A 20,896-nucleotide genomic window follows, 5' to 3' on the forward strand; every position below is an offset into this window, starting at 1 on the left:
TGCTAAGGAGATAAGTCTAAGAATTAAAAATAATATGAAGATATAATTTATCATCCAAACCAGGACACTCCTAAAAGCAAAAAAAAAAAAAAAAAAAAAAAAGTGCACTATTAATAAATATCCTGGAAAACAGGTATAAAGTACTGTCCTGGGAAACCCAGGGCACATGATCACCCTATCCAAAAGGATTGTAGGACAATATGATTCCAAATCAGACTAATCCTAATAATAAAACCCTAATATGCAAATCGACCAAACGGCAGAACAACTGGTCACTCTGATGCGCACTGACCACCAGGGGGCAGACGCTCAATGCAGGAGCTGCCCCCTGGTGGTCAGTGTGCTCCCAAAGGGGGGAGCGCCGCTCAGCCAGAAGCCAGGCTCACAGCAGTGCTAAGGATCCCGGCAGGCGGGTGGTAAGGGGCGAGGGGTCCCAGACTGCAAGAGCCCTGGACTGCGAGAGGGCGCAGGCCAGGCTGAGGGACGCCTGCAGTGCACGATTTTTGTGCACCGGGCCTCTAGTATAGAATAATATTATAATCTAAAGGAGTATAACCTGTGACTATATTCTATACCTTTCATGTCTAAAAGAAATCCTAAAGCTGATACAAATTAAAGCTATTGTTGTGTTCCTTGACACACTCAAGCCTTGCAACCACCACCTTCCCCGAAGTCAAATACCAGAAAACACTGCGGCAGGCTGCCTGAGATTCAAGATGGAGAGGCTACCCAAACTCATTTGAAAGACCTTAGGTAACTCTATAACTCTGTGCCTCAAATTTCTTCAAAAGACTGTTAATTCTTTACATTAACAAGACACAAAAGCTAGATTAGAAATATTTAACAATTGAACATTTTTCTACAAACAATGACCCAAAATATATTTTAATTTTGACTTTGATAGATATTAGGGTAAGATATAGAAGTGTGGCCAAACATATACATATTAACTTTAGATTAACTTAAAACTAGTCAAAATTTAATTCTCTATCTGTACATTACTGAGCGAGGAGTTTTAGATTTTTAAAATTATATACCATCACTAAAGGTTATCTACATAAATGAAGAAAAGAAGAACTTGCCAAATGTGGAACACAAATATACAATATCATTTTAATACTGCATAAATTGAATTATAGGTTAAAACCTGCAAGTCAATCGTGACCAGAGATGGAATGAGAGGCCATCTGTGGAAGGGGTATGTCTAAGAAAAGCCATTTAATTGCATCTCTGGTTCTTCAAAATGAGGAAAATGATACTTAATGCAACTACCTCAAAGGGAGCTTATCACTTTCAAATAAGTTCTCAAATGTTTTGCCATCTACTCTAGCATGCCAGGGAGATAATGTCAAACTCCCATTAGTAACCACGGTTTCTCCCAAGATAGTAATTTGGGAGAAACTTGGGGAAAGTCCCAAGGCACCCATTGCAGGTGATTTTGATATTTGAGAATCATGAAATGTTCTTCATGGAAATTAATCTGCAAATTATAGTCCTATACAAATGCAAAATCTGTTGTTTTGGCAAAGCACCAGGCATTGACAACTCTTAGAAAATTTTATAATCTTTGTAGTATGGCCTACACTAGACCCAATTCTTAAAAAGGACACATAAAGAAGAAAAAAGAAAACTAAAGTAAAAAAACAAAAAAACAAAACTTAAAACAAAAACCCATAGCCCCCATTCAAAAATCAGAAGTGTAAAACATACAAACCTAAAATCTTTGACGTCTGCATCAATCCCATTCTGCACTGGTAAACCATTGGTCTTGTCCATCACATCACCCTCCTCCTTCAAATCTCCTAGCTTATCTCCATCAAACGTACCCTTGTTCTTCTTTTCATTTTTGTCGTTTTCATCACTGTCTGCATCCCTTGGGCCCTGTTTAAAAAATAGCTTCAGCTTCACTAATCATCAACTAATGATAGTGGGCAACCACTACGGACACCAGACTACACTAGATGCTAATTAGAACAGGATAGTGTCTATGTCCTTTTAAGACATTACAACCTAATTAACAGACAACACAGAGGCAGGAACACTGCAGAAAGTCTTGCCAAATGGGGGAGACAGACATACATTTATGTTATAGTTTAGGACAGTCTTACCATGCCCAGTGCCCCACCATCCCATTTTTTTTTCTACCCAAAGCCCAGCCAAAACTGTGTATCTCTTGGTCCCACTTTTCTACTCTCAAATCTAACTCTATGTAACAGCATGACTAAGAAGATCCAGTATGGCAGCTAATAGTATAGTTGAAAAAGTGTTAGTTAAGTCTATAAAAAAAAATCTATCCCCCATTGCCTATGTAAATTCCCCCCTTACTTCCGAATATTGAGCTAAGTGTGGTCTGACATCATTCCGATTCAATTACTCTTATCTTGGGATATAAGCCCTTCGAATTTGCACTATCACCACCACCCCAGTTCCACCCTATGTCTCACAGTTCACTGCATCAATAATTCAACAATCACCTTAAGTATAACATTTTTAATCCTTCAACACATATTAAATCCAGCTGTGAAATTCTTTCACCAATAAGTGTTGTCTTCTTCTATCGACCTGCCCCATACCAGATTATTTTGAGACTACCTTGTTTATGTGGAATCACTGACGCAAAATAAGTTATCTTTAAAGTGTTTCAAACTGTGACTAATGAAAGACTGGACCCAAGAGAACTGTGATGCCAAGTACACTGATGTCCATCCTGTGTCCTCAGGAAATTAAATCTGTCTCCTCTTACCAACACCCTAACTTAAGACCTGGACATATAAAGCAAAGTGCCTTGATTTCCGAAAGGAAAAGAAGATTTGGTATAGTGACTTGTTGTGGTTCAGGCAGCCTGGCACAATCTTACCAAAGAGTAATAATAAGTAACTACTGTTTTGGTAAAAATAGAGAGAAGCAATCTCACTTGTCCCCACCACTGACTTCTGGTTTAAGGAAGAACACACACACCTAGACCAATTAAAGCTCCTGGTAAAAGGCAAAATCCAATCAGAAAAAGATGAGAGCTGCTGCACAGCATTAACAGTCACCACAACCAAATTTCACTGGGGAGAACTCAATAATGGGGGCTGGTACAGCAGGTACAAAGTTGTGAATGAGTAGGCCTACAAATGCAAAATAAACAAATGCTCTCAGAGTAGTTCTGAAAGATCTCTAGCCCAGAAAGGGGGGCACATAGATTGACATGCTTAGACCTTTCAACGGCCAGTTCAGAGCCCACTGTGCTTTCAAAATCATGCTCTGTTCAAATGCAACACAGAAAAAGAAAGATGGCATGGCTAATATGAACAAAGGAACATATACAAGAAGGATATGCCACTTGTTTCATGTGGCATCAAGATGATAAACTGCAGTTTTAGCAACCACTGAGATGTAACTTTCACAGCAAAATCTTCAAAGTATAAGACTGTCAGCGGTTCAAAAGGAGTGACAGCCAGTTAAGCACCATAATGAGATCCCTAAGCAGAGATGAAAATATGACAGGATTCTAGAGACAGAAAGATATTTCAATATGTCCAGAGACAACAGCTCCCCCCTACTACAAAGGTAAAACTGACAGAAGCCATGTATTCATTTGCATATCCCCAATACTAAATACAGTGCCTGGCCGAAGTTTAGAAACTATGACAAAGAAAACTGAATGACCACAACAATTCTACAAAACTGAACTGCTAAAAGAAGGATCCTTCCACTGTCAGGTAAGAATCCCATAGGTGGAGATATGGTTTAGATAACAAACAGCTCTACATAAATTAGACATCACTGATGTCAATAATAAAAGAGTGTTAGAAGGATTACCCAACTCACACACCTAAGTCATCTTCCACAAATCTCCAAGTCACTGGCTTGGAAGGAGCAGTTCAGCTCCAATTCCTCATAAATTCAAAAGGTCTGTGTGTGAAAATGGGAAGATAATGGGATAAAGAAGTAGTTGGAAGTTTCGCTAACAAGGAAGAAATCCGGTGAAAGCGACACTCACCCAATCAATGAATGCTGTGTGTTAACTTCCCTCAGTGACCCTCTACAAGGGCTTGCTGAGAAGCTGCTCCGCCGATCTGGAAGCCAGCTGCTCTGGCCTGAAAATGTGGCCTCTGATAACTTACATTCCAAATTACTGCCAAAGGTTAGATTTTTCAAACATAGCGCTGGGGTAGGCTGTTTTTCACCAATATTATACAGTCCATTCAACTAAAGTATAGTTGTCTGATTTTCTACTCAGAGTAGAAATGCCTCGGAAGAATAGTAGGTTCCTTCTATTTGAAGGTGGGGGCTCCAAGGAAGTCTTCCATTTCTTGATGTGGATGCAAGGGTGTATATTCATTTTGTGGAAATTCATAACGATAAACATTTATGACATACACTTTTCGATACACAGGTCATATTTCTCTTTTAAAATATATTCTTATTGATTTCAGAGAGGAAGGGAGAGGGAGAGAGAGATAGAAACATCAATGAGGGGAGAGAATCATTGATTGGCTGCCCTCTGCACGCCCCCTACTAGGGATAGAGCCTGCAACTCAGGCATGTGCCCTTGACCAGAATCAAACCCAGGACCATTCAGTCCATAGGCCAGCGCTCTATCCACTGAGCCAAACCAGCTAGGGCCATAGGTCATATTTCAATTTTAAGTTTTCATAGGAGAAAGAAGTTCAGCAAATCAACAACTTTAAATAAAAATAGTTGACATGAAGTCTGATTTCTAAATAAGAGAATACAGGGTTCAGGATCATAAAAATGGTCTCAGAAATGTGATGGCTGTAAAAAGAGTAAAAGAGTATAAATGGGCTGGTACATTTTATGGGATTTAAATTTTTTATTTTAATATTTAAGGTGCCTGTAACTACATGGTATTTAAGAAAGTATTAAACCAGATAGCACAGAATCTACATTCTACCTCAACTGCTAACACTTATTGGTCACAAGGCTTTGGACTGGTTATTAAACTTGAACCTTAAAACAGGGATAATTTTGTTTAAAACAGAGTAGTTACAAACATCAGTGAAATAATACAAGTATAAAAGTTTTATAAAGTATAATCATGTTATACAAAGGTAATATATATATTAGTAAAAGCTATGCACTAGGATGTATTTATGTACCATTATCTATGATACTAAGATTAAAATCTTAAATGCCCCAATTAAGTGGTTTAAATAAGTATACAGTCAATCTGACCCTACCAGGGCACTGTCATTTTCCACAATACAATGGCTCTATGATTAGTGTTGGGTATCACATTCTTTTTAAAATTTACAAGTGTCTGGGCTCGCTCCCAGAGTTTCTGGCTTAATTGGTCTGCACCGGCTCCCACAAATGTTATAAACAGCTTTCCAATAACTCCAATAAGCAGTCACAATTAAGAATCACTATAATTAAGTCCAACATAAATATCATACATACAGAGTTTATGCTTTGCTTTTTTGTCACATATTACCTAGTACGTAACAGTACTGGAAAGTCTATTCAGTAAATGAAAGAAAAAACAAAAAGGATTAATAGCATCTTTTTATTGTGGGTTTCAATGTTAATCCAAACCTGTAGTATTCAGATACAGGCTTCAGTGAGTGTTCAAAATGCAAGTGGCCAAACCCAATCAAAATCTCAAGAGTGGGGCCAAGAAGGGGTCTGTGAGACCCAGATCTCAAAAGGCATGGGGAGGAATATGTTCCATTGCAAGATATTAAAAAACTGAGATAAGAACAGACTGAGAAAAGAACTATATATTGTAGAAATCATAGTACATCCACTTTTGGCTCAGCTTCCTCAAAAGCCTCATATAACAGGAGGAATATTTCAGAGAATATCTATTAATTCTGAGTGAAGTCAAAGAAATGAGAATTGAATTTCTTCTCTTACTGCAGTTATCTTACCACAAAGCTGCATATGGCAGAAGTTACATTCAATAAAATTAATAATCTTCCTCTCCTCTTTTTAAAAAAGAATATTTAACATATTTGCTCGACACACTCAGTCCAGAAACAATAACTTTAACTAAAAAGGTGGTTTCTCCTGTATACATTTGCCTGGTTTTTGGTGTATTTTTTTTTTTTCAATCTTCACTCAAGGAGTGAGGATATTTTTTCCCACTGATTTCTAGAGATAGTGGAAAAGAGGAGGGTGGAAGAAAGGAAGAAAGATACAGAGAGAGAGAGAGAGAGAGAGAGAGAGAGAGAGAGAGAAAGAGAGAGAAACATTGATGTGAGAGATACACATCGATTGGTTGCCTCTTCCACTAACCTGAATCAGAGGTGTGGATCAAACTTCCAACCAGATACACGCCCTGGACCAGGAATCAAACTCACAGACACAGATACACACACACACACACACACACACACACACACACACACACACACCCTCTCTCTCACTCCCCCTTCATGGGCCAACTCCCTAAACACTGAGCAACACCGGTCAGGATCATTTGTCTGTTTTTTACAAAATGCAAAAAAAAACAAACCTGAAATGTTAATTTCCTTTAAAGTTCAACAGTTTATAGCTCCATCATTAATGTAAAAAAATTAAATATTCAAAAATTAGTAAAAGCTTGAAATTACTAGCCATGTGAACTACTCTTTTAAACTGGCATATTACCTATTGTGAGGAACTTGACTGACCAGTATGGCATAACAGAAAACAGTATTGTTAAGAACTGAAATTAGAATAAAGTTTGAATCCAGGCACCATCACTTCCCTTCAAAGCTTCATTTTTCTCATCTATAAATTCAGGGCCAAAGGTTACCTTCAAAGGGTTGTTTCAAGAATTAAAAATAAGGCAATTCATGAAAGTGCAATTCTGAAAAAAAAACAAAAACAAAAAAAACAAAACAAAAAAAAAACCTTAGCAGTACTTTATCCCATTTTCATTTTTTGCCACTGCCTTTTTCAAAGCAAATCCACCCTCATCTCTACTTCCCCAAAGCTTCAAAATTGCTAGACAGCTCATGTCCCCTTGTTCTCCTCCCTACCCAAAGAAACTGTTACAGAATCAAGCCACCACCAACTACATTTCATCAAATCGGAGACACCGTCAATTTGTAAGACATACCATCATTTTATGTGCTGCTAAAAAGGAAACACTGACAATTAAACTATGACATACTAACATTTGAAAGATGCATCCCAACTTCAAAATGAACAAAGTAAGGAGGTGTGAACTTTTGAGTGAAACACAAACTATACCAGGCTCTGCTTATATGATCACCAAATGTCTGGTGTGCAGAAAGGAAAAAAAAGTGTTCCCCTCTGCTGTGATACCACCAGATCCAAGAGAAAAAGAAAATATGTCTTACATAGGTAGAATGCTATTTATTATTACGAAAATGAAAAACAAAAACTGGTTTTCTAAAAGGTGTTTTTGTTTTAACTTTTTATCTAGTCAATGTCTAAAAGCTTGACACTACAAAGTACAACATGTACAGTTCTTGTTCAAGGGAAGCTAAAATCTGAAGGAACCCCACCCTGCAAATAAAAGTTTCTCAATTTGATCCATAGCTTGCTGGTAATTTAAACTTCCAAGAAAATTATGTCTGATAGTAGTATTTTTCAGACTTTAATGTACATACAAAATCACCGAGGGTCTTGTCAAAATGCAGATTCAATAGGTCTGGGGTAGAGTCTGAGATACTACTTTTTTTTTTTTAATATATTTTATTGATTTTTTTTTTTTACAGAGAGGAAGGGAGAAGGATAGAGAGTTAGAAACATCGATGAGAGAGAAACATCGATCAGCTGCCTCCTGCACACTCCCTACTGGGGATGTGCCCGCAACCAAGGTACATGCCCTTGACCAGAATCGAACCTAGGACCCTTGAGTCTGCAGGCTGACGCTCCATCCACTACGCCAAACCGGTTAGGGCTGAGATGCCCAGGTGATGATGATGCTATTGGCCCATGGACTTGGAGGAGCAAGATTTTATAAGGTTTATAAAGCATTTTTTCAATATATTACCTAGCCATATGAATTAGACTTTTGGTGTTTTAATTATCCACATTTTGCAGATGAGAAAATTAAGATCCAGTTGAGACTTAAACCCCTGACTTCTATCTGCATTACACTGCACAAAGTTTTTAAAGTAGCACTGGTTACCTAAAATAAATGCAATGGAGTCTAGAAAAGCAAGTCATCAAGTTTTATGACCCAAATGAATTGCTATGAGTGTGCATGCATCCTCCAGGTCAGAAGGCAGTCAATCTACAGATAAGCAGAAAGGCCTTCCCAAAATGTTTTTTCTAAAAATCTTTCTTCCAAGGTTAGGGTAGTCTTCACCCTAATCCAAGTTTACAGTGGTCTTCCTTATTTCCCTGGGCACCATAAACCAGAAAGACAGAAATTATGAAGGATAGCCCTAGCCAGTGTAGCTCAATTGTTTGAGTCTTATCCTATGCACCATAGGTTTCTGGTTCGATTCCTGATCAGGGCACAAGCCTGAGCTGTGGGCTCGGTCCTCAGTCGGGGGCATGCAGGAGGCAGCCAATCAATGATTCTCTCTCATCAATGATGTTTCTATATCCCTCTTCCTTCCTCTCTGAAATCAATAAAAATATATTAAATAAATAAATAAATAAATAACTTGACCCTGGCTTAACTGGTCTTCTGAGGTTTCCTATTCTGAAAACCGCTATCCTGAAGTCCCTGGTTCCTATGTGCAATACCACCAAAAATTTACAGTATTAAGAACAAAATACTGCTGTCGAATTCTTATTGTCGGCTGAAAGTACTCTTATCACGGAAGCCGTAAGTACTAAACTGAATCCATGTGCAAAATCAAATGAACCTTAAAAGGCTAGACAAGAGTTAAATACCTTCATTCAAGTTGCAATCAGTAAAAACCTTACTAAAAATGGAAAACCACTGTACAATGAGTAGATTACTTTGGTTCTAAACCTCCTTTAACTGAAAAATTAATCAGAGCCTGGATTATCTGTTGTCAGTATCTGAGAATGACCACTTAGTACTTGTTTTGAGGTCTATCTACATTCATTCGTTCCTCAGAAATGATGTTTTCAGCTCTAAGGAGACTCAAGTGAGGCTTCTCCATGGCTTATGGAGGTAATGCTGGTACAGTCACCCAAAAAGTAAAAACACCTGAGTGCTCTGACCCATAAACCGCCCATTAGCCACCCTTTAGTTTAGTACAATTAGCTATAAGCCACACTTTGAAGGACAGGTTAGATTTTTTTTTTTTTTTTTGAGTTCAACTTTTCCAAGAAGATGCATGCATATCATGACAACCAAAAAGTGACTAAGGCCGAAACCAGTTTGGCTCAGTGGATAGAGCGTCGGCCTGCGGACTGAAGGGTCCCAGGTTCAATTCTGGTCAAGGGCATGTACCTGGGTTGCGGGCACATCCCCAGTAGGAGATGTGCAGGAGGCAGCTGATCGATGTTTCTCTCTCATCACTGTTTCTAACTCTCTATCTCTCTCCCTTTCTCTCTGTAAAAAATCAATAAAATATATTTTAAAAAAAAAAAAGTGACTAAGGTTTCCATGACCAGAACTTTGGTCAGATGTCATCCTAAGCAACAGGTAGAGCAAAGGCCAGGTTAGGTATAAGATCAGCAGGATACAACCACAAAGCGAAAAAGTAATTCACTGATCCTCAAGCATCCATCCACTATTGAATATGCCAATGTTGTAGCTTGATGTCACTGATCAGTCCTGCTATACCATCCTTTAGATCAGTGGTCGCCAAACTTTCGGACCTCACGGACCACCAGTGGACCCAGTCCTCAGACCACCTGTTGGCGATCGCTGCTTTAGATGGCACCCACGTCAAAATATGGAATAATATTTCATTATCCACGACCTTCCTCTGACAAGAAGCTGGAACACAGATGTGCAGAATTTTCATTTATCCTAATGCAAACCTCAGCTCAGTAGATTATCTGACTGTTAGAGTACAATTTTCTGAACTCTGTCCTGAGGTCTTAACTTCTGGTGACAATATTTTAAGAACTAAAAACCATTAGCCTCCCAAGATAACAAAGGATGACAGTTGCCTTCATAAATACAAATGCAAGACACAATGCAAAAGATACAGCTTTGTCACAGAATAATGAAACAATTGTTCAAAAAGAGAAAAACAGACAAAAATATTAATTCAATCCCAGAGCTTTATCTTTCTCTTTATTTCAATTATTTTTCTACCTCCTTCAAACTTCACAGTAACCTAGGCACATGCCACCTTGGATAATGCACAAGAATTAAAAACTGATCACATACATAACACAGGTTCCAGTTTACCACAGTAACAACTTACCTACACACAACACTAACTTTTCTTCTACAGTAAATAACTAAAAGTTATAGGCAGGAATAGACAGCACTTCCTAGAGAAATCTGGGTTCGTGAGCTAAAAATGTATGAGGACCAAAAAAAAAAAAAAAAAAAAAGAGGTAAGCTAGGGATAAGGTGAAAGAAGAAAAGTAGTTAACACCATTCTTCCCATGGAACAATAGGCAAATGATCATTTTTGCCTGATCCCATTCCCCACATCCAAAGGGTAGATCCTGTTCTTCCCAAGCAGCCTCTTGGGAAGGTTCAAATTAAAAGTATTTTCCTATCTGATCCACAAGCCACTAAATCTGACCTCTCCGTCTTTACAGCATCAAAAAACAATCAAGTCAGCTTCAGAATGGCTAGTTCTCAAGACTAAGACAAAAGCCCCAGTTTAGTTCCTTGATCTTCCTATGAGTTGTTGTAAGAGATCCTCTTCTGGCTAAATTCCTCACACCAAACTTCTAAGTGTGGAGCTAAGAGAAAACCAAACCAGTCTCTTAAAGAAGTTCATTTCATTTTTTTCTGGTTTTTCTACAAATTAAAAGCTCTAGGCCATGTTGAAGCAACACCTTAGATGTGCCTAGAATAAAGCCAATTCCGTGTGTACCTGGTTCTCTTCATGCCAACCAAGTCAACAATCATTCATTTAATATCACTAACATATTAAAGAATTGTACTTGACACTTGAAGCTGCACCAAAAACAAACTACTGTTACACTAAAGAAGTTTCAAGTGGAATGGGGGGAAATAAGACGAAGTCTCTGACACACAGCAACAGATATACGCCAATAAAAATATTGACAATAAATGCTATATGATAAAGATAGTTATGGAGGAAAAAATTAATATGATTTGAAGGAAAAAAGATGTCTTAAATCATTGCCAGCAAGTACTATTAGACCAAAAGGACTTCAGGGAGAGCTTTAAAAATGTACAAAACAATCTGACCTGGGGAAAAAGGAGGGGAAACAGAGTCATGGGGCCTCTCATGGCCTTCCTATCACAGATGAGGAAGTCAGAGATGAGGAAGACTCAAATGTTTCCATCTTAAGACTTCTAGATCTAGAAAGTCGATGCCATAGAAAGGGCTAGTTTTGAGAAAGGCTATCAAGAATGCCTGAGGAGGACTGCTTAGACTTAAAAGGAAAGAGACTATAGACAGGCAAGCTGCTTTGACTCAAATTTAGCATCAAAGTGGTCAATGGTGATGGACACACAAAAAAATTACAGATATAGAATTAACAGAATTTTTAATTTCCTGACAGGCTGGGTGTGAGAAGTATAGCTGTTCAAAGAAGGTCAAAGATCATTCTATAATTAAAACTTAGCTAGCAAAACAAGAATGATCCTACATAGCTGATCCATTTTAAGGGTTCTTGGGTGCTGACAAATCACTGCTTTCCAATCTATTCACTACTGACACCAGTTTCGGCTTTCTTTTTTCAAATTCCTACTCTTGTGTACTTCTGTTGTTTTAAACTAAAAATGGTATTTTCTGATAGACCAATGAACTGAAATCTAGATTTCAGTTCCTACCTCACATTACTATCAATGTGTCCCCAAAAAATATCATTTCTCTATGTTTAATAGTTTGGTTTACATCCCCTACTAATTTCAGTAAGTGTTTTTATAATACCCTCTAATTAGTGCTGTGAATATCTAAGGAAACTAAACAGGCATGTTTTGTTTTGGGGTTAAAAAAGAGAGATATAGGAACAAGTTCCTCAAGCCAACTTACAAATCCTCCTTTTCTTAGACAGGAATCTCCCGGGGATGAGCTCAACACATACTCCACCATGCTAACGCCTAGTCCCCCACTCTCCGACCGTGGGGACAGTACAGAATTGACCTCACTGTTCACATGGAAACTCTGACCAGGTCTTCTCTGCACCATGATTGGCTGGGAAACTGAATGATCTACAAAAAAGATACACAAGCATGATACAGTGCAGCCAGAGGCTCAAACAAATTATGAGTGATGTCTCAAGGATAAACCAATGACTGGGAGTCAGGAAACCTGCCACAGTCAGTTGAGCCAAAACCTCCTATTGTGTTTTCATACTAAATAACGAAGAAAACGGAACACACCCCTCATATATCCAGGACAGCAGAGCAATACAGCAGTTCACAGAACTGGTTTTCCTAGCTAAGTGAATAAATTAATGTTTGCTCCTTTCAAGTGGTAGAATTTCTTTTTAATGGGTTTTATTTGTGATATCACTAAAACAAAACATGATTTTACTGCCCTTTTTAAACATAATTTGATTCTTCTGATGACTTGCTGTTATCTGAGTTTCCATTCTTATATTGTGCTATAACAGCACATCAGCTTTTGGGTTTTCTGTCTCCTTCCTCCCTGTGATCTATCATTTCTTTCTGCTGTCAGTGTGTCTGCCTCTACAAGTTCTCCCCATCCCTCTTCAAGGGTAATCTGTCAGAAGAGCATCTGTGCCCAGTGACTTGATTTTTGGCCTCACCCACATACAGATAGATCATCCCATACACTTTATGCAGGGGGGCAAGGGGAGGAAAAAGAAGCATGACTTCAAATGGCAGGCATGGATTTTCTAATTCTAAGTATGCTGACAGCAGTACAGAACAAGAAGTTATAGCTGAAATTATGGTCATTTCAAATAAGACCATTCCCCTGTGGCTAGCACTTCAATAAAATACTGAAGATTTGATTTTGCTTAATTATGCTTTAATAAATTATATCACATAAGCTCCTTCATGGTAATTATGTTATAGGACAGGACACTGCTTGACATGCTTATGTCACTGATGTACAATTTATGACTTGCCAATTGCTGAGGAAAGGAGCTCTAAGACAGGCATAAATCACAGTACAGAGGCTAGATCTAGATTACCTGATGTTCCCCAGGCACTGTCTCGCCATTGATCACCCAGGAATATTCCTTTTGGTCCATCTTTGCTGGATTCATCTGTTTCCCAAAACTTTTTACCTGGCAAGAGCTGCTGCAAATTAAAAATAATAGACGCTTTTAAAGAATTCATAAAGGATGAAAGTACAGCAGTCAACACTTTCTTTTAGACAAGGGTACTGAAGATGCTCACGTGCCCTGGAAGTTTCCAGTCACAGTGTTCTGGCTACATAGACTGTGGTCAGAACACTTCTGTACGTTTGGCAAAAGTCACAGAGAGATCTACGGCAAGGGTGGCAGGTGGGGAGGGCCCTGCACAGATCAGGCCGTCACAATAGAGGCTCAGCTTAAATATCTACAACTTTTCACTTAACCTATGCCGAGATTTTTTAAAGGGGGAAAGGGGACTCATATTAGACCTATTAGCTAACTGCTTGCTAAGAAATCTCTTACTGAAAAAAGAAAAATACCTACAACTACTAAAACACTTTTGCCCACATATGTATTAACTGACCATACAGTTACTCAGAATGCTACAGGCAAAATCCACCTCCTTTATATACAGAGATTCTGTTAACTAAAAAACTTTCATCACCAGAAAGAAAAACACAAACAAAAAATACTTCCCAACCACATCATTAACCTATTCCAAAATTTTTGGAAAGACAGAATAGCTGTCTTTCCCCATTACTGGAAGAGACATAAAACCTCCTAACCTCAATTAATTTTAACAATACTTAGTAATGTCATTAAAGTGACTTCACAAAACATTCTATACTTCGTAGAAATGCAGGCATCACTGTCCATAAACTTACAATGTGAGAACTTTAAACTAGCTTCAACCAAAGAAATGCAAAGTAGCCTTCAAGCAAAACACAGTACAGTTTTACACAAGAGCAAAGCATTCGTGACCAGAGTTACAAAATAAAATTCCACTAGAATGCCATCATTCTTCATTCTGGTCATCAGCTTTACTTACTAAAATGTCCCTCTTTATTTCCTCTAATTATGTTTTCATTTCAGCTGCTACTAGTCAGACAAGAAACTCAGGTGTTTGAGATAGTACTTAATCACTGCTTTTGAGCATAAATGAGCACACCTGGGGAGTTGAATGTCTCAGAGGTACAGAGTTAAAACCCAGGAGGAACAAAACATTTGCTTTCCTCGATAATAAATGTCTATCTTTCCAATTTAAAACCCATAACCCAATGATAATGGAGGAATAACTCAACTTTGCCCTCACTAAAATAAATCTCAACTTTCCAAACAGAAATTCTACATTTCTCAGCATATTTTAAATCTAGTTAATCTAGCTCTATAAATCTGATAGACATGGGCTACTACTACCTGGACCAAAGCAGTTTCCCACACTTTTCTCTTCAGGTCCTAATTTATTTCTAAGCCAACAAGATCATGACAGAATACAGATTTGGGTCTGGCATTTTAATACACAGAAGCATAGATTTGCTTGAAGATAAGTAGTTATAAGCAGTCAATTCCTAGTGAGCCCCTTGGGTTCATTCTTTGGGGGAAACAATGAGAGAGCTTGTCTCTTAACTTGAAATTTGGGAAGCAGGGGAGGAACAAACAAGAGAAAGAGCCCAGACCATAATAGCTAAGTAGTGGAATAAGGAAGCCTTAGACCAGACAACTTGGATGTGTATCCTAGGACAAATCACTGAACTGTCCTGGGTGCCTCATCTCTTTGTACTGATAAAGGAAATATTTTCCAAGTTGTTGAGATGATTAGAAGTCCTGTTGATGAGTGCCTAGCACAATGCCTGCCACATATCAGGTTCTCAATAAATGTATTCAATGGCATTACATCAAGGCAAAATAGCTATAAATCACAGAAGGGACACTGCAAATTAATGAGAACTACTCAAGCACAATTCAAGAATTCTTGCTTTTAAACAACTTCTCCTTTTAGTCTCAAAAATGCCCTCTCAGAAGATTACAAACAGAATTTACTTCCCTATTGGTAGTCCCTTTCCAACTAACATTTTGATTTTTCTCCTCTATTTTGTAGGGAGTGTGAGCAAAGAGAAGTTCCCATTAACTTCTCTGTACCAGAAGAATGTCAGCATAAGGGACACCTCACTAGTTGGTTAATTTGTGGAAAGAGAGCAAAGGTGATCAAAAATATTCATTATAGTGCTCATCCCTCTCTACACAAATTGGAAAATCTTTATTCAAACCTCAAGGAAAAGATTGTGTAAGTACCAAACTCCATGTGCAAAATAATATAATCTGTCCATAGCTGGTCAAATTGCTTACTGAGAGTAGCAGTCCTTGAACTCAAGACTTCAAAAATGGCTTCTGGAATCCTGTCATCTTTCACTGTAGCTTGCCAGGCTGTCATAACACAAAGCTAGCAAAAGCAAGTGAACATATAAACAAGGCTGTTTCCAGATGAAATTCTCTCAAAGGAAACAACTATACTAGTACAACATAGAAAGTTACTAAAAAGTGAAGATTCTATTTAAAAGTAGGGATAAATGCAACAAATCTCATAGGAACACACATAAAAACTCATGACCCTAGTCAGATACCAAGAGGCCATATGTCCCACTATTAACAATTGGTATAAATATAAATCCTAAGTAGATGCTAGGAACAGCCCCAAAAGTACTAGAACTCCTTATGCTTTGGCAGAGTGGCAACAAGAAGATACAATTACTATATCAATGAAAACAGCAGGCACTGAAAAGGCAAGTCTGTAAGAGATAAAGAAAAAGGAGGTGGGAGAGAGGATGGCGGCATGCTGATTCTGGGAGAAAAAAGGTAGGAATTATGGGTTACAAGAGTGCCCTGCAAGTGGAAAGGAAAGGAAAAGTACTGCACCAAAGTAAGACAGACGCAAAGACAGAAGCAAACTTAGCAAACTTCTTCAGTCTCTGGATCTTACATGGAACCTACTACTTCTTTCTTTTGTCCAAAACATACCCATCCCCACTCTTCAGGTGTGTGGTAAGCAGCATTTGAAATGATTCCTCTGGTAATCTCTTTCTCTTTACTGTGGGCTAGACCTTGTGACTTGCTTCTAAGGAATAACATAAGGCAAAAGGGATGGGTTGTCTCTCTCAAGGTTGTCATAAAAAACTGACCAGTCTTGCCTCTACTTCTCTCTCTTACCCTCTTACATCTATCTTGCATGCTCCCTTTGATGAAGCCAGCTGCTGGAACCACAAGAGGTCACTGGGCATCAATTCATTATGAATTGAGGCCCTCACTCCAACTTGTAAGGAACTTAATCCTGACATCAACCATGTGAGTGAGCTTGGAGGCAGACTTTTCCCCAATTGACTTTGAGATGGCTGGCTGCAGCTCGCAAGGGACTCTAATATAGAGGTTCTTGCCAAGCGATGACTGGGTTCTTGACCTCCAGAAACTGTGAGGTTTAACCTGTGTTGTTTTAAGCCACTAAATTTTGGGGTAATTTGTCATGTAGCAATAGGTAACAGATACAGTTGTCAATATATAGTATTTTCTTATATTCAAAATACTTCTTCAAGAGTTTGACTTCAAGAAGCACTTCTTGTTCTAGTTCTAATACCCAAAATCCAAGTACTTTTGAATTTGGAAAAATTATATCCATTCCATTTTATGTTCTCCCTAATAGCCCTTATTTTTAAAATGACTGGCTTTTTTATATTCTCCTAAATCAAATCAACTCAGAGATGTTAAGCTCACTGACAATTAGTAGCAATCACATATTCAAGAGTCAACTAAAATACGTTACTGTTCAAAACTGATCATAGTAAAAGGAGCTATACTATAATCTACTGAATTATACAGCAAAGTGATGTTGAGTATCCAACTGTTATTTCAAATTCAGCAGCAACTTTCTGGAGGTTATGTCATTCACAGCACTGGCTAAAACATCCTAGGATTCACCAACCGACCAGCATAAATGCCAGGAGCTGCCAAACCTTCACTTAAACCACACTTCAATTCAATTACCAAAAACTGAAGTGCAACTAGTGGATAAAAAGAGTTATGCTTACCCCATCAAGAACTTGGAAATAAATACAGCTCTTTGTCAGAATAAAAAGGATCACAGCAGCCCTAACCGGTTTGGCTCAGTGGCTAGAGCGTCGGCCTGAGGACTGAAGGGTCCCAGGTTCAATTCCAATCAAGGGCATGTACCTTGGTTGCGGGCACATCCACAGTGGGGGGTGTGCAGGAGGCAGCTAGTCTATGTTTCTCTCTCATGATGGTTCTCCTTCATCGATGCTTCTAACTCTCTATCCCTCTCCCTTCCTCTCTGTAAAAAATCAATAAGATATATTTAAAAAACAAAAAAAGATCACAGCAGAGGTTTACAAACTTCACTTTAAAAAAATTTAGGTAAAAAGAGGATTAAAAGATTTGACAATTCTAAAAGAAGATAATGGGAATTAGGAATTGGTCTGATAAAAGCAAAGGAGGCCCAGGGAGTCAGATGTAGGCATTATTATCTAGTTGGCATGTTTATATATATGATGCACAAACAATTCTATCCTTATAAAAAGCAGTTAATGCAACAGGCTAGATAGTAGCTTGACTACAGCAGCTACTAAAAACATCCAAGTAACTTTCCTGGCTCAAAATCTGCTTACCAAGCAAACTTTTTATAAGAACTTGGCTTCCTCCTGTAGCCAAGCATGCTGATCACTGGATGCAATCCTCCTGTCCACTTTAGAGTTATTACTTCTCCTTATAAATTAGTAAACTACATTATGGTTTTCTTACATTAGTCTCTTGCAGTTCTGGTTAGCGTGGGTTAATTTCATAATCCAATCATCTATGATTTGCAGATTTAAAGCCCTTTCAAGGCTTACTAAGAAACAAGACTTGGGAGAGCCTACATCCTCCCAGCAACACAAGGACCTTGTACTCTTCTTTGTATTATCCCATTAAATGGGACTCCTAATCACCCCTCTGTTTTCAAATCTTTGGGAGAAACACACACACACTATTATCCCAGCTTGAACTATAGGTTTGTAAAAGAAAAGACTTAAAGAAGAAATCAAGCAAGCTTAGTCATGAGGCTTCTGGAGAACAAAACAGAAATCAAGCATTGGTTTACAAATACTACTATCTGCTTGGGAAACCTCTAAATTTTTATTAGAAACACCTTTTTTATTTTATCATGTAACAAAAAGACCATACACAAAGCCACCGTTGCGCAAACATCACATTAACTCCTACTAAGAGCCCTTTATTTTTATTTTTTAAAGATTTTTTTTTTAATATATTTTATTGATTTTTTACAGAGAGGAAGGGAGATAGAGAGTTAGAAACATCGATGGGAGAGAAACATCGATCAGCTGCCTCCTGCACATCTCCTACTGGGGATGTGCCCGCAACCCAGGTACATGCCCTTGACCAGAATCGAACCCGGGACCCTTCAGTCTGCAGGCCGACGCTCTATCCACTGAGCCAAACCGGTTTTGGCTAAGAGCCCTTTAAACAGAGGTAGAGACAATTAAGGGCTGAGAATGTCAAGAACCTCTAGGCTTCTTATTTTAAGACTAATATAGTGGTAAAGCACACAGGTGCTCTGAAATCATTTTTTAAACGGTTTTAAATCCCAACTGTGTGTATTTTACCCCTCCATGCCTCAGTTTTCTCACCCATAAAATGAACTGTTATGAACATTAAATGAGATAGTGTATAATATATAATGCTAAACGCAGAGTAACCATTCAACAAATTAACTGCTATTATTATTTAAAAAGCAAACTAGTACTTTGTTCTTTAATAATACTGATAAAACTACTGACTAGCCAATGAAATGCTCCCATGTGCCCAGCACAGCATCACCCAGCCCACTTCAGTACAAATCCCATAAAATTGAGAGCATTCACAAAACACTACAAGAGGAACCATGACCACAGCTTTGCAGAAACTAAGAGGCAGGATGATTATTAAAGATTGGGCATTTTGACCATACCATCACTAATATTTGCATAAGGAAGTATCAATGAAGTTTTCAGATGGTCTCAACACTAAATGCACATTCCAACAAGTACTCTGTTCAAGAGGCATAAAATATTAGGTCACTGCTTATAGACTCAACATAGATGGCATAAAGCTGTCCCTCAGCAGAAATGTGGCTTCTTAAGGAATACTATTCACAGGAAAGCTACAGCCCTGCAGCCATGCTCAGGTCTGATCATGTTATGGCAATGAAAACTTCCAACACAAGCTTCCTTTCATTGGAATGTAGCCAATCATCAAGTCAAATACCTGATATTTTAACTAGCTGGTAAGATATAGACCGACACCCCCCTCCCTCACCCTATTTTTAATTTCTTAGTAACTATCTCATTACATTAAAAGAATTGGATAGTAACTCAGAAAAAGGAGATCTCAGAACTGACTGAAATAGTTGTATTGGTTTCTGCTGACAGTCACATGTTCTAGTCAGAGCTGTGATGTGTGAAAATTTTCAGAAAGCCCTTCTCAAAACCTTAATGTCCTTAGGGGATTTACCTAGCCCTCCATACCATAGAGCAGCGGTTCTCAACCTGTGGGTCGCGACCCCTTTGGGGGTCGAACTCCCCTTTCACAGGGGTCACCTAAGACCATCAGAAAACACATATATAATTACATATTGTTTTTGTGATTAATCACTATGCTTTAATTATGTTCAATTTGTAACAATGAAACTGGGGGGTCACCACAACATGAGGAACTGTATTAAAGGGTTGTGGCATTAGGAAGGTTGAGAACCACTGCCATAGAGGGTTGTTGTGAAATCAAGTAAGATAGTGTACAAAGTGCTTTCACAAATACTATGAACTACACTCAAATAATTACTAAAGTTTTAACCAAAACCAATTTAAATGTAAAAGTATAATTTAGCCTGGCCAGTGTGGCTCAGTGGTTGAGTATCAACCCATAAACCAAGAGGTCACAGGATTGACTCCTGGTTAGGACACATGCCCAAGTTGAGGGCTCAATCACCAGTAGGGGGCATGCAAGAGGCAGCCAATCTATGTTTTTATCTCTTTATCCCTTACCCTTCCTCTTTCTAAAAATCAATAAAAACATTTTTTAAAGTATAATTTAGAAGGCTTAAACAAAAGGTATATCTATTCGATGTCACAATTCTTTTTATATCAGAAAATATATACATCAAGAATCATGGTCATTCCTGAGAATTGATCTCAATGACAAAAAAGTCAAAAGAAAAAAACTCTACATTCAACATAAAAGAGCAAAAAGAACTGGGAGCAAAGTAAATGTTCAATAGACAGCTGCTAAGTACTACGTAAGCTCACCCAGAATAGCCATAATAGGAGCTCCAGTGGCGCAATCGGTTAGCGCGCGGTACTTATACAGAATAGCCATAATAATGATATGGAGCCCAGCTAGTTTGACTCAGTGGATAGAGCATCGGCCTGCGGACTAAAGGGTCCCAGGTTCGATTCCAATCGAGGGCACATGCCTGGGTTGCAGGCTCAATCCCCAGTAGGGGGCATGCAGGAGGCAGCTGATGAATGATTCTCTCTCATCACTGATGTTTCTATCTCTCCCTCTTCCTTCCTCTCCAAAATCAATAAAAATATATTTAAAAAATAATAATAATGATATGCAATATTTGTAAAATAACATTAAATTTTAAAAGTAAAATATACATGTAAATAATGCTTCTCATGGTACCTCTTTCCCTTTTAGATCAAGATTGGGAAGAAAAATAAAAACTGAACTAGGTTAGTGTGATGGGATTATGGAT

At 38.3% G+C, this 20,896-nt stretch overlaps 1 protein-coding gene across 41 annotated transcripts in view; it reads right to left on the reverse strand.

Annotated features, from left to right (window-relative positions):
* The window catches only part of PUM1 (pumilio RNA binding family member 1), a 131,304-nt gene that overhangs the window by 63,562 nt on the left and 46,846 nt on the right, over positions 1-20,896 (reverse strand). For 17 of the 41 annotated variants that reach the window (XM_036349988.1, XM_036349996.1, XM_036349995.1 and 14 more), the window contains 3 exons: positions 13,156-13,264; positions 12,027-12,205; positions 1,715-1,881 (listed from right to left, as the gene is read on the reverse strand). In XM_036349988.1, coding sequence (XP_036205881.1) covers positions 1,715-1,881; positions 12,027-12,205; positions 13,156-13,264 — 455 coding nt within the window. Of the gene's footprint in view, positions 1-1,714; positions 1,882-3,820; positions 3,901-3,988; positions 4,301-10,268; positions 10,362-12,026; positions 12,206-13,155; positions 13,265-15,447; positions 15,542-17,177; positions 17,198-20,896 lie in introns of those variants that run through there. The other 24 variants (XM_036350018.1, XM_036350017.1, XM_036350019.1 and 21 more) reach the window with 11 other exon arrangements.

This window comes from Myotis myotis, unplaced genomic scaffold, assembly GCF_014108235.1.
Source record: "Myotis myotis isolate mMyoMyo1 unplaced genomic scaffold, mMyoMyo1.p scaffold_m19_p_2, whole genome shotgun sequence".
Taxonomy (NCBI): domain Eukaryota; kingdom Metazoa; phylum Chordata; class Mammalia; order Chiroptera; family Vespertilionidae; genus Myotis; species Myotis myotis.